Here is a 13,279-nt window from a genome sequence, read left to right as displayed (position 1 = left end):
CTCCATCTATACAGAACTCAATTCCGTTCTACAATCACTAATCAACACATTGAGAATCTACACTCCAGGGTCAGAAGGTATGAGGAAATAGATACACCTGCCCTAAAAGAGATTATGGTGTCACCAGGAGCTAAGAGGGAGTCAAGACAGAATGTGGTCAACCCTAAGTGAAGAGTAGCACATTAAAACATGGGCCTCAATGTGACCCTACAGCCTAAAAAAACAAATTGCCGGGTTTAGCATTAAAGATCTTCCACAATACGGCCCCAATGTGCCTTTCGTCCCTTATTTTCTGTACTCCTCAGTACATATCCTTCTCTTTTAAGTGACTGGAACAACTTCTCTAGCTCTTCGCTTTTGCCATTGCTTATCCTTGAGTATGGAATGCCTTCCCCTTCCATCCAAGCGTGCCCACCTTGCAAAGTTCAGCTCAGATCTGGAGTGGCCAGGCTCCACCTTGGATCCTGATCTGTTCTGGATGCCAGCCTCTCTTCCCCCAAGGCAGATCAGGGAGATCTGTCTTCTTACCCTCATCCTAATCATTCTATCTCCTGCCTCACGTGCTGTATCTTCCTGCTTAAAGAAATTCACAGGACCTCTGAAGATACCCATTTTTCCTGGTTCTGATAAATAAAAATGAGCCCTAAGGAGCCAAGTGGAATGTGTTTTACTATCTAAACAGCTTGGTCCAACTTCAGAGAGATTTGCCAAGACTGCTAGAAGTAAAGCTTTGTGTTGAGCCAAAAGCTCTGCAAGGAACCTGAGAAGCAGTGATCTAATCTACAAAGTCTAAGGGTTTGCATTCTCTGTTTACCAAGACACTATTTACAGGTCCTCCACCAGGTCTCAGATCTAAAAGAATGTAACCCTTCCATCCCTCTCTTCTCCAAAATTCTCTTTAAAGCCTGAGTTCCCATTCTCCTTGGGGAATGAACTCTTGGTCCACTGGGCTAGAAGGATCTCAGAGATTAAGGTACCTAGCCAACCTTCTCAACTTAATAATGAAGAAAAGAAGCCCAGAGAGAAGGCGGCTAGGTTCTGAACTTAACAACTGGTTCCAATTCTGGTGTTCTAACTACTATCATGTACTAAGAAATCATTTTATTTCTACTAAAACAGGTGCACTAACAGAGCTCACACAAGGCAAGGGGATGTGTTTAGGGAAGGAACTCACGAGAGCCTTGGTGGTTTTCTCAGTTCGGTCTTTGGCAAGGTTAAAACCACAGCTGGGACAAATCCGAGGTTTATGCCTGTTGGTGTAGACGTAGTTACAAGAGGGATTCTTGCACTTTCCCCGGCCTCTTGAAGTAGCCAGGCCCAAATCCTAAAAAAGTAAGACCAATTTTCAATTCTACAAAAGTTACACCTGGGAAGAATTAAAAACCAGGATGACCAGCTATCAGTCAATCAGAGAAGAGAGTGACAACTGCAAAAGTAGATGCAGACTAACTACCAAAGAGCCCTGAAACAAGATCCTTTTTCTGCAGTTATCCCCTTTCAACTTACTACAGCCTGTGTAACTTTGGCAAGCCCCTCCTCCCCATCTGTGAAACAGGTGAGTGATCTCTTAAGGGTCAGAAATTCAAATGTCATCAGGGTCCAGGCCACCGGCAGAGTGAAGCAGGCCTTCTCTAACAGAGTGCTGGACACTGTGGTGAACTGCAGAGTCCACACCGTGCCTGAAGACAATCATGACCTCTGCACTACCTGAGCTCAAATCTCTGGCATCTAGGCTCCTATGACAAGCTGCTATCTAATCAGCCAAAAGGAAAGGTCCTGAAAGTTCCCCCAGATGGTAACCCTAGTGGCTTCCTGTAGCCAAAGGGACCGGGAAGTGAAGGTACAGATGGCATGGAGAAGGGAATAGTAATTAGGTCTCTGGGGAAAGAAAACTGAACAGATACCCAGGATAAAGGAGACAGTCTCCTTAAGGATCAGGCCAGACTATACACTAATCCACCATACTATGCTGTCTTGTTACTACGGAAACCCCAGCACAGGGCCTGGCCAGGACAGGTGCTCAGGAAATATTTTTTCAATAAATGAATGGTTCTGCGCATGTTTGCCTTTGTCAGTTTAGAATTTTCAAAAATCTAGCTGTTCTCTCAAAATCTGTGTATCTTACTCAGCTCAACCAGAGAACCTGCCAAAAGGTACGTGGCTAACTGACACCTTAAGGATCCAGAAAATTAAAGAATATTAAGAGCAAGAAAAGCCTCAACATGATATCCAAAATGATGAAGCACTTTTATAGATAGTGAAAACTAAGGACCAGAGAAGCAAAGAGCCTTGCCCAAGGTCATGTGGCATGCTGGCAGCAGAGCCAGAACACTTCTGGACTAAGTCCTTCCAGTGTTTATTCCACTGCTCCATGTGGCTTACCCTACGAAAGAATGACCCCCAGAGTCATACATTTGTTTACTGGGATAATACATGTGTGTTAAAAATAAAAGGTGGGTTGGGGAGGGAAAACCTTGGTAGGAAATGCCAAGTGAAACAAAGTTGCTTTACCAAAGTACTTCTCAAATGCTTTCAGATAACAGTACTGAATGTGACTGTTTAAAGGAGGAAAAATAGAACTTTCTCAAGCTAATCTGTAGAAAGCACTTCTGAGGCAAAAAGGTGCAAAAACTGCTGAATGCTAAAGCTGGACTAGATTCTCATCTCCAATTACTCTCTAAGAAATATCCAGGTCTCAGCTGGCCTACGCTCTATGGATCTCCCCCAGGAAAAACCTAGCTGATTCACCCAGCAGCTGTCATTTGTATCAGTGATGGCCTCTTCAGAACCAATGATCTACCCCTGACCCTACTGTCACTCCAAACTACCACTCCCCACCTCCCTCAGACTTATACTCATCCTCCGCCAGAAAACCAAAACCACCTCCATGTCAACCCATCACCTGGCTACACTTACCAGCGTTACCGTGCAGCTGTACTTGTATGGAGGAAACATATCAGGCTTGACCTCTACAACTTTCACCTGAGATGTCCTACTGGCCGGGCCATTTGGTAGCTGTGGATCAGAACAAGCGATTTAGTGTTTTAATATAAAACCTCAAACTGCTGAGGTCCTGTGTCCTAAAACGGCTTGAGAAAATAGTGTCCCAGGGAATGTCTAGAGCTGTGCTCATGTGAGCCCTCTAGGATGCCAGTCAGCATCACCAGCCCACCAAAGATTGAATGTCACTTCCAAGTCCACGGTTGCCACATTCTTCTGCGCAGCTTCTAACACTGCACATTAGAAACACTGTGAATCAGATGGACAACTAATACCAAGTCAGAAAAGCTTATGATAGTTACACAAATATGTGGTTGAATAATTCTGGCACAGAAGGAAGTCTGAGAGACTGTTCACACTAACATGCCACAGGATGAGAGGAAGATCATGACTGTTTCCCCTTTTACCACCATCTATGAAATTTTCCAATGTTCAGGGCACCTGGGTGGCTCAGTCAGTAGTTAAGCATCAGCCTTCTGCTCAGGTCATGATCTCAGGGTCCTGAGATCGAGCTCCACACAGGCTCCCTGCTCAGTGGGAAGTATGCTTCTCCCTCTCCCTCTGCTGCTCCCCCTTCTGTGCTCTCTCATGCGCGCTCTCTCAAATAAATAAAATCTTTAAAAAAAAAAAAAAATTTTTCCAATGTTCTATACAGAATGTAAATATTACTTATACAACTGAAGATGAAGAAGATATCATTCTAAAAGTAATTATTCTATAATACTGAATTTAAGTTGATATTTAAAATATACAATTTCATGTAACTTAACTGGCTTATGACTAGCAAAAGGACTATAGCTGGTAACACATAACACCCAATGTTGCCAGTCCAAAGGAAGCTATTTACCCAGAAGACGGGGAGTTTACACGAGTAAAGGGAATCTCAGGGCTGGAAGTCTACAAAGCAGTGGAAGCTGACTAAATCACCAGCCTTCTATACCCAGAAATTACACACACACCCAGTGCTAACACCACATCTGGGTGACAAACAGATCAGCCTTCAAAGTAAAAGCCAGATGATACTCTTTTGGGGGCACATCTGGAGCAAGGGAAATTGCCTGGTAGAATATACAGTAAGGGAGAAGCCAGCCTGATTTTCCTATTTCAATTTGGTCTAATAGGGTTTTCAAACTACAGGTCATAATCCACTGAGGGCTCATAAAATTAATGAGCTGAAACCAGCATTTTGCAAAATGGAAAAGAGCAAAGTGACTGCATATAATAAAGACATAGATAGCTTCCTTATACTTCTTATGTATACAGGTATAGGTGAGTTTACTGGGCTGTGATATAAAAATGTGTTATTGAGGGTCACGACCCAAAAAGATTTCTAGTAAAAAATGGTGATATAGGAAATTTTGATCATAACTATTCTAGTCACATATAGAAAAAAGCAAACAAACAAAACAAAACAAAAAAACTAAGACTAAGTGTGCCTGAATACACTGACTTTTTGGCAATCATTAAGTTGAATGGATTATACTGGCTACAAACCAGAATGTGGAGTAAGAGCCATGTTTTTTAGTTTTAAAAAAACCATACTAAAAAACACACACAAATATAGGAAAGGACTCAAAGGCTGAATGGGTGCAGACTGCCATTAGTAGTTAGTTCTGGGTGGCAGGATTACAAAGGACTTATTTTCTTTCTGCCTTACCTGAATTTTCTACAACAGCCGTGCATTCGTTTTTTCAAAAGAGGCTAAAGAAACAAGACAATTACATGCAATTATCTAATCCTAGACTGAATCCTGTACCAGAGTGGAAAATGCTACAAAGGACATAACTGGGTAAAACTGATGAAATGGGAATGCAAATGACAGACCGAAGTATTTTACCAACGTGTCAGTATCAGAATATCCTTATTCTTAGGACATACACACTGAAGTATTAAGAAGCTAAAGGACATGTAACTTCCCCTTAAGTCACCTGTATGTTAGAAGCACACAGGAGCACAAATGACAAAGCAAAATGGGCGATAACAATAAGTGACTATGGCTAAAAAGTACACGGGTGCTCTTTGTAGCACCTTTACTCTTGCAATGCAATTTGTTTCTTAAGTTTCAGAAAACTTTTTTTTAAAGATTTTATTTATTTGAGAAAGAGAGGGAGAGAACAAGTGGGGGGCGGCAGACAGAGAGGGAGAAACAGGCTCCCCACTGAGCAGGTAGCCCGACGCAGGGCTCGATCCCAAGACCCCAGGATCATGACCTGAGCCTGCTTAACCGACTGACCCACCCAAGCACCCCTCAAAATTATTTCTGAAATTAAAAGTTTAAAAACATGCATTTATTTTATAACAAGAAAAGAAATGTAACTAAAATTAAATAACTCATTCATGCTCAACCTCATTCCAAAGATCTACCAAGTATAAGAATAGGCTTTTTGCCTATGGGGGAGACACTAAATAGAAGTCCTGTTCTCAGAGCAGCAGGCCGCCCAGAAAGCCCCACCTCTGGAGAATGGGTCTTACCTTCACCTCACTGGTGTTAGATGGCTGTTGGATCGGCTGGCCCAGCTGCTTCAGCGTGCTTGGCTTCAGGCCACAAGTTCTCACAGAGGGGGTTTTATCTGAGACAATCAGGAGCCAAACTGGTGACTTAAGTGCATTCAGAGTCTCCCTAAGTCTCTCATCTCCATTCTCAGCAGCTCCCACTCCTGTCCCCTTCCCACTGGACAGCTCCCCACTCTGAGGTTTGTCCCAGCCCTTACCACTCAGGGGAAAGGCCTGCCTGGCCCTGGGCAGTCCCACGTTGCTGCCTCGGCCCACGTTAGACGGGGCTGGGAGAATTGCTCTCATGGGTCTTGCTGCAGCCAGTAACGAGGGCTTGCCCCGAGCTTTGCCTTTAAGCTCTGGGGCTCTGGCCCCAGGGGTGAGCAGGTCAACTCTGAAAAAAACAAGAAGGCAAATCTAAAAATTCCAGACCTAAGGGGAAGAAAACAAAAGTACAATCTCCAAATAGCATTGTAGTAGAGGGAGAGTGTAGTCAACTGTCAGGCTTTAGACAGATATTTCATGGGGTCACTATGAAGATAAAAAAGCACAAAACAGTGCCCACAATGCAGAATACCAACAGCTATTGTAATTATACTATCTGATCTGCTTCTAATCAGTATTTAAAGTCTATCACAGTCTCCCACATGAGGGCAGCTGAGCGACCGTGCAGAACAAAAGCCACATTTTCTCTGGAGCTCTGGTGCTGAGCACAAGTCTACATCACAGAAGGCCTCAATACACATTTGCCAAGTGACTCACTTGCCCAAAACAAAAGGTCTAAACTGCATGGCTCCATTTTCTAAGAACACAGAACCACCCCAAAGTATACTGTTAAATAAAAACAGACAAGATGTAGAAGTATATAAGTTATGCTACCATTTATGTAAAAAAGGTAGGAAAAAAATATATACACACATACACATCTATACATATACATGTAAGTAGTATGTGTATAAAATTATGACTAGAAACACAGGAAGGTGGGAATACAGACTGCGTGGAAAATGGAAATGGATGAGTGGAGGATGGGCTAGAAGAGAGATCTGTTTCAGTTTATATCTCTTGAGTTTGAACCCTGTGAATATATTTCCTATTCAATAATAAAACGTTTTAAATCAAATAATATACACCAGAATTTCTAAGCCCTGGCACTACTGACATAGTGGGCTGGCTAATTCTATGTCTGTCAGGGCCTGTCCTGTGCACTGTAGGGCGTTTAGCCGCACATCTGGCCCCTGCCCACTAGACGCCTGCAGCACCTCCTCCCCCACAGCTGTCACATACCCAAAAGTCTCCAAGCATTGCCTCAATGTCCCCTGGGGGCAAAAGTGTTCCCTGTTGAGAACCACCAATATCAACAAATAAGGCAAATAAGGGCCGTTAGTCATAAGACCACAACAGCCCCTGGGAAGGGGCCATATCAAAAATCCAGTCAGGCCTTTAAGGAGGGAAGGGGGAGGAAAAATAGCCCATATCTTTTTCAGTCTGTTAAGGTCAGCCATTAAATTTTAGATTTTTTTCAATACCCAACTCAAGATTCTTCAGAGGAGAGAACGGGCATGAAGGGACAATGCCCGAGGTCAAACAGGAGTAAGAGACAGATCACAACCAGAACTGAATTCTCTGACCACCAGGACAGGAATCACTCTATAAGATGGCTTAATAAGGCCTTTCTTTCCAAATCTTGTATCCAGGATTGGATACTAGTTTGTAACATTGCCCTCAGCCTGTACCAGCAGCTAATAACTGCTTCAGAGAAAATGACAAGAAGAGATGTACAGGAGCGTAACAGCAACGCATAGATAGCAGAGTGTAAGAGGGCAAGGCAAATCATTCATTCCGTGGCTCTAGGCCCTGGTTTCTGTATCTCTAAAATAGGAACCATTAATTGGGACCTCCTCCCTCTCAGGAATGCTATAAGGACATAGCATAAAACAAGGAGCATTTCCCAACATGCTATTCTAAATACAATCTTATAATATACGAGCACATTAATTTACCCTGTGGGCTTCTTAGGAGCAGGGAGAGGACTGGAGGTGCTGGTCCTCTCAGCTGGTGGTGGTATGTCTGGTCCAGGACTGTGATTCTCAGTTGTCCCCAGAGAGACCTCAGGCTGCACACCACTCTTGACCACCGGCATCTTCGTGGCTGCTGTACGATTCCCAGGAGCTTCCTTGACCAAAACATGGGCATCTGAGATGATCACTTCCTCCCACTCATTCTCCTCACCCACTTCTCTTGGAGGAGCCATACTTAGGAGCTGGCTTACAGCTTCCGAGTTCTCCAAAGTCAGTTTGGAGACATTTTCCTTAGGGGAGTTTTGCTCAGTGTTGACAGGCTGCTGATTTCTTTTAACCACCGAGCCTTTGGAGGAGATACCAGGAGCCAATTCCACCTTGACTTTGGCTGGCTTTTCCTAGGAAAAAAATAAGAATGCCTGTATTCATACAGCATTTTACAGCAGACAACACATCACAAGTATTCTCTTACTCGATCCTCACGACAACAATGTAACAGATCAGGAGATGGAGACCCAGGAAAGGGACAGGCTAACTTAAAGGCCCAAGTACAAAACTGGCCTGAATCTAAGTCTTCTGACTTTAGGTCCCTTTCACTACAGTATTCAACACCCCCGTTAGGATAAAGCTGTTCTCCTAACAAATCTCTCATTGATAGCTTCTTTAAGTTTCAGCAAACAAACGTTGGCATTTTGGGCCTGACCTTTGTTCAATGCTTCTCTATGTCTAGAAAGAAGCGGACATATTGACATACTGGGCCTAGAAGTCCTAGACTGTTTGTCTTGGTGATCCCTTTATGAGATTCGGTTAATCCCAATGTGCTCAAATCTCACACGGAGAGATTCAAAGCTTCCAATTCTACTGGGGAAAACTCTTTTGTCCCAGATTCTTTCAGGTGAATCTTGAGGCTGACCTAGACACATGCCACAAACATCTCCCTTGGTCAAATTAACTCATATTACTTACTAGAAAATAGTCAAACTTACTCAGCTGCTATTTCAGATCAACCTACTTTTAAAAAATTCCTTGGTGCAGCAGCTTTTATTCCACCAGCACTGCTGTGAAAATATACTATTATCTATACACACATCTGTACACATACACCTATATTTATATACATACACATATATAATTTTTTTAAAAAACAGTGGTTGTCTCCAGAACGGGTCTCCAGAAGGTTTTTAAATTCCATATGACTAGCAAAAGGCACTATAAACAAGGATAAAAGCTGAGTTCCATCTAGGCTGTGCTTCACATCTAATTACTTATGTCACCTAAGACAAACTTCATTAGAACCCTCATTTCACCACCATGAAATAAGAGGAGTCAGGCTCTCAGTGTTCATCAACAGCAGTACAACAGCCTTCTGGATGGCCCAATTCATGGTGCAGGATTCCCCTGTACATCACAGAAGATCAGCATCTATGGCTAATGTTATTAAATTTCAGTATTTCCGCCCAGTCACTGACTACCAAAACCCCGCACATTTCCAAAGCCACCTGGGCAGCACGTTGCCCCTGGTTAAAAACCAATATGGATAACCTTTAAGAAATCTCCAGTAAAGCATTCCCAGATTCTAACACACAATAATAATCCATTAAGGATAAGTAAATAGAGAAAAATTCCAAGTAAACTGCACAGAGCCTACTGGCTGCTGGAGAGGGAAAAGTTAGCAGAAAACAGGAGACAAGTTAAACTAAACCCCAGCAATGAAGTCTTTGAGCAAAACACTGCCCGCTAAGTGGGTTATTTTAGATAAAAATCCTTTGCAGGGAGACTGAACAATTTAAGGAATCAGAGCAAAAAACTAGCTAGTGAGCTCACATTTCCTTAGCTCAGCCTGCCCTTTTTAGATGTCACTTTCTTTTTTTTTTTTTTAAAGATTTTATTTATTTTTATTTGACAGAGACAGAGACAGCCAGTGAGAGAGGGAACACAAGCAGGGGGAGTGGGAGAGGAAGAAGCAGGCTCATAGCGGAAGAGCCTGACGTGGGGCTCGATCCCATAACGCCGGGATCACGCCCTGAGCCGAAGGCAGACGCTTAACCGCTGTGCCACCCAGGCGCCCCCTTAGATGTCACTTTCTTTTAAGATGGAAGGTAAATACTACCAGTGGCCCGCTCACAGAGACCTCAATTACCACTATCAGAGAGCCTTGGGCTGAAGAGCTTTATATACCATCTTTTGTTCCATCCAATTCATTGGGAACGGTGCCAAACTTTCTTGGGCTAATTTTAGCCAATATAAACTCTGGAACAATACAAGAAAAGGTGAGTCATTTCCTGACGGGCATGAACACATTTGGAGCTTTAGAAACTATTTATACTTGCTGCTTCAAAAATCAGAACTCCAGAAATCTTAAGATTCTGCAGCTAAACAGCATAGCAACGCCCGAGAATTGTGATTTAGTGGAAAAGCACTGACATAATTAGCTATGTGAACTTAACAAGTCACTTCTCTTGAATCTATTTTTCCTCAGCTAGAGACTTGGACTTGAACTATCTAAAAACCAAAGTCACTTTTATCTCTAAAATTCGAAGTGCAATGATGCTAAAATGTTATCTTTTTTCTTACGCTCACTTATTCTGATTCTATGAGATTAAGCAATCATAGCATCTACTCTTTACGTGGTAGTTCTTATAAAAACCTTTGGAGAAAAAAATCTGACTTAGCAAGTCAAGATGGGGGACAAGTAACTAAGAAAAAAAACTGGTTTCACATCATGAGTTTGATCTTAGAAAAAGAACCATGGCTCAAAAGTTATTTCATTCAAAGGGGGAAAATAGACAAATGACAAAGAAAAAAAAGCCAAAGTAAAAACAGAACCTGAAGGAGACAAGGCCATAGGATCAGTCAGAACTCTTCCATGCAAAAGCACAAGAAATGAGGTCATTTGACACACCTGCTGTGCATCTGTGAAGAAGGGCCCAGGAGGATCCCGACTATCCTATTCAATCTCTCTACTGCAGCTGAGGAAGTACATTTGGGGGAGAATAATTAGGGTGGGAGGAAACCGAATGGCTGCACAGCAGCACAACAGAGATGATGAGCAAAAGAAACTCAACAAAATCTCCTGAAATACACTAGCACTGGGTCCTTCCTGTCCCTTGAAGTGATAGTGTGAAGAGCAATGATAGAGACAATTACATTGCTGCCAACGGTGACAGCAGTGACCCCTGAGGAATTAATCTATACTAGGAATGTGCCATCCACTTTACAGGGATAATCTCATTTGATCCCTCCACCAACTCTACTGAGGTAGGCACTATTGTTAATTTCCATTCACAAATGAAAGATAAACCAAATAAAGAACAGACATAAAGTGACTTGCCCAAGGTTTCACAGCTAAAATCCCCGGGAGGCAGAAGTTTAAACTGAGGAAAGCTGACTCCAGAAGTGTACTTTTTATCCCCGTCAAAGATGTTCCTCTCTCCTCTATCGCTCAGGAAATTTCTAGGGTTTTAGGACCTTGGTGCCAGGAACCTGGTGCAGAGACCAAGTACATGTTTTTTTCTTTCTTCCATGTTTGTTTGTTTGTGGAGGTCTGTATGTAAACTCCACATACTCAATGTGGGGCTTGAACTCACAACCTTGAGATGCAAAGTCTCATGCTCTCCCAACTGAGCTAGCCAGGCGCCTCCAGAAGCGTATTCTTAATTATTAACCTGTTCTGTCTCCTGGAATTAGTGATGCCCTGCACTCCCAACACTCAGCCAGAGGGCAAAAGTTACCATGCCAGTATTTTCCAGAGACGTTCTATAGAAACTGCCAAGCAACTTAATAGGTACGCCACTATGTAAGTTTTCTCTACGTGGATAAGTTTGGACCATGCTAAGCTAGACATGTAACAAACACAAACCTAGCCTAAGCGATTTTCACAAAAACAATGCCCTCTCTTTCCTTTTCTACCTACCCAAATTCTACTGATCCTTCAAGACCATCTCCTTTATAACCCATCCTTGACGACTCTAATTCTTTTGACCCTAGTTTGTAGTCATATAAAAAATGTGGCAAGATGTATGATTTATATTATCAGTGCGGCATGAAACAAGTAACAAAAAACATGTTGAACTGAATTTCACAGGGGCCTAACTCTGGTGCTCATTTATTTATCAGGCATCACTTACTTAGAGAGAAACAGAGACAGAGGTATATGTTTGGAAATTTAACTATGAAAGACCTAAATATCAGGATAAGGACCTCTACGTTTAACAGAACTATAGGATACTGAAAGGACTTTGAGCTAAAAAGCAAGCAGAGGTGAGTTATGCATCTGAGTAACTAAGCAGTCAATGTGGAGGGTGGATTGTTAAAAATTTAACCCTAGCAGGAAATGAATAAATCAACATGGTGTAGTCATTCATGGGAAGTTATAAAGCAATTAAAGATAATGGTCTTTAAGAGTATTTGTCATGATATGTTAAGTTAGGGGGGAAAAAAGGCAAGCTACAAAGCTACAGAACTTGTATATTCACAGAAAAAGGACTGAAAGAAAATACACCAAAATATTAACAATGGTTTTTCTTTGGATGGCTTAAGATTGTGGGTAACATTTTATTCTCTTTTTTAAACAGTCACAATGAAACGGACTTACTTGTATAGTCAGAAAAAAAAATGAGTATTTATTTTTTAAGTCCTCTGTTCTAAAGGGGACCAGGAAGCCCACTTTGTGGGGCTTCCAAAGCAGTAATGACCACTGGACCTTACCTTTGGGACCCACTTCCCTCCTAGGAAGTTGCCACAGGTAGGGCACTTAGGTGGTTTGTGCCTGGTGACGTATGTAAAGGAGCAACCTGGGCTGGTGCACGTCCCATGGCCCCGGCGGGTGTATGTAGTGGTCTGTAAGGAAAAGAGCGGGTCAGAATCAACACCACACTGTAACCTCTCCTGGAGCCTGATGACCGTTAGAACCACAACAATGCCAGGAAAATGCCAGCTTGCAGAAGGATAGCCAATTCCTAGTATCTTAAAAGGTCAGAACTGGAATGGTCCTGAGATACAATTAATTCATTTTTTTAGAAATGGAGAAACTGGGTTCACACGAGGAAGGACAGCTGCCCAAGGTTACACAGAGAAGTATCAGAAGAATAAAGAGAGCAATAATTACCACTAATTAAGCCAAGTACCACATAGTGCTAACACACCTTACCAATATCTCATTTAACACTCTGAACAATGCTGTGAAGTAGATACTGTAACTACTGAAGTTCACGTTGGTTAAATGCTTTGCTTCAAACTATATAGTGAATCAGGGCACACCTAGACCTAGAACTCTGAAGTCTTTGGTTCTTGGTCCAAGATTGCTTCCATGCACTTGGCTGCACCCTACAGTCCTCAATACTTCGAAGAATTTGCTTCATCTTCATTCTTGTTAAAAATCAGAGAACCAAAGACTTTGGGTTCAGAGATATAAAAACGGACAATGCCACTAAAAAAAAAGAGGGAATTCCAAAAGAAATCAAGTCCTTTGACACTTGACAGAATTTATCTGCATATGGATATATTCAGCTACTGGCTCTCACCATCTCCAATGACTCCATCTCCCTTTGAACAGAATGATTATAACAGGTTATTACATTTCAGCTGCAAATAGAAACTAGCCATGCTCCATGTCTCGATTAATGCTACAAAGAAAACATTTCCCTGTCAGATTTGTTCTGTCACTTACAGGTGTTTACTCAGATATTAATCTCACCTTCCCGAGACTGGCCAAAAAGCAAACATCTCCCTAAACTACCTCTGCCAGAACGCCTAGGGGAAGGGAA

General features: G+C 42.3%; 1 protein-coding gene across 6 annotated transcripts in view; it reads right to left on the bottom strand.

Moving 5' to 3' along the window:
* The window catches only part of HMGXB3 (HMG-box containing 3), a 44,583-nt gene that overhangs the window by 17,462 nt on the left and 13,842 nt on the right, over nucleotides 1-13,279 (bottom strand). Inside the window, exons 6-13 of one of the 6 annotated variants that reach the window (XM_026510749.4) lie at nucleotides 12,222-12,353; nucleotides 9,693-9,764; nucleotides 7,766-7,912; nucleotides 7,497-7,669; nucleotides 5,712-5,887; nucleotides 5,473-5,570; nucleotides 2,917-3,015; nucleotides 1,175-1,324 (exon numbers count right to left, since the gene is read on the bottom strand). In XM_026510749.4, coding sequence (XP_026366534.1) covers nucleotides 1,175-1,324; nucleotides 2,917-3,015; nucleotides 5,473-5,570; nucleotides 5,712-5,887; nucleotides 7,497-7,669; nucleotides 7,766-7,912; nucleotides 9,693-9,764; nucleotides 12,222-12,353 — 1,047 coding nt within the window. Of the gene's footprint in view, nucleotides 1-1,174; nucleotides 1,325-2,916; nucleotides 3,016-5,472; nucleotides 5,571-5,711; nucleotides 5,888-7,496; nucleotides 7,913-9,692; nucleotides 9,765-12,221; nucleotides 12,354-13,279 lie in introns of all 6 variants that reach the window. The other 5 variants (XM_026510748.4, XM_048224255.2, XM_026510747.4 and 2 more) reach the window with 5 other exon arrangements.

The sequence above is a fragment of the Ursus arctos genome, unplaced genomic scaffold (genome assembly GCF_023065955.2).
Source record: "Ursus arctos isolate Adak ecotype North America unplaced genomic scaffold, UrsArc2.0 scaffold_15, whole genome shotgun sequence".
Lineage (NCBI taxonomy): Eukaryota > Metazoa > Chordata > Mammalia > Carnivora > Ursidae > Ursus > Ursus arctos.
This window is presented reverse-complemented; position numbering and strand designations above follow the sequence as displayed.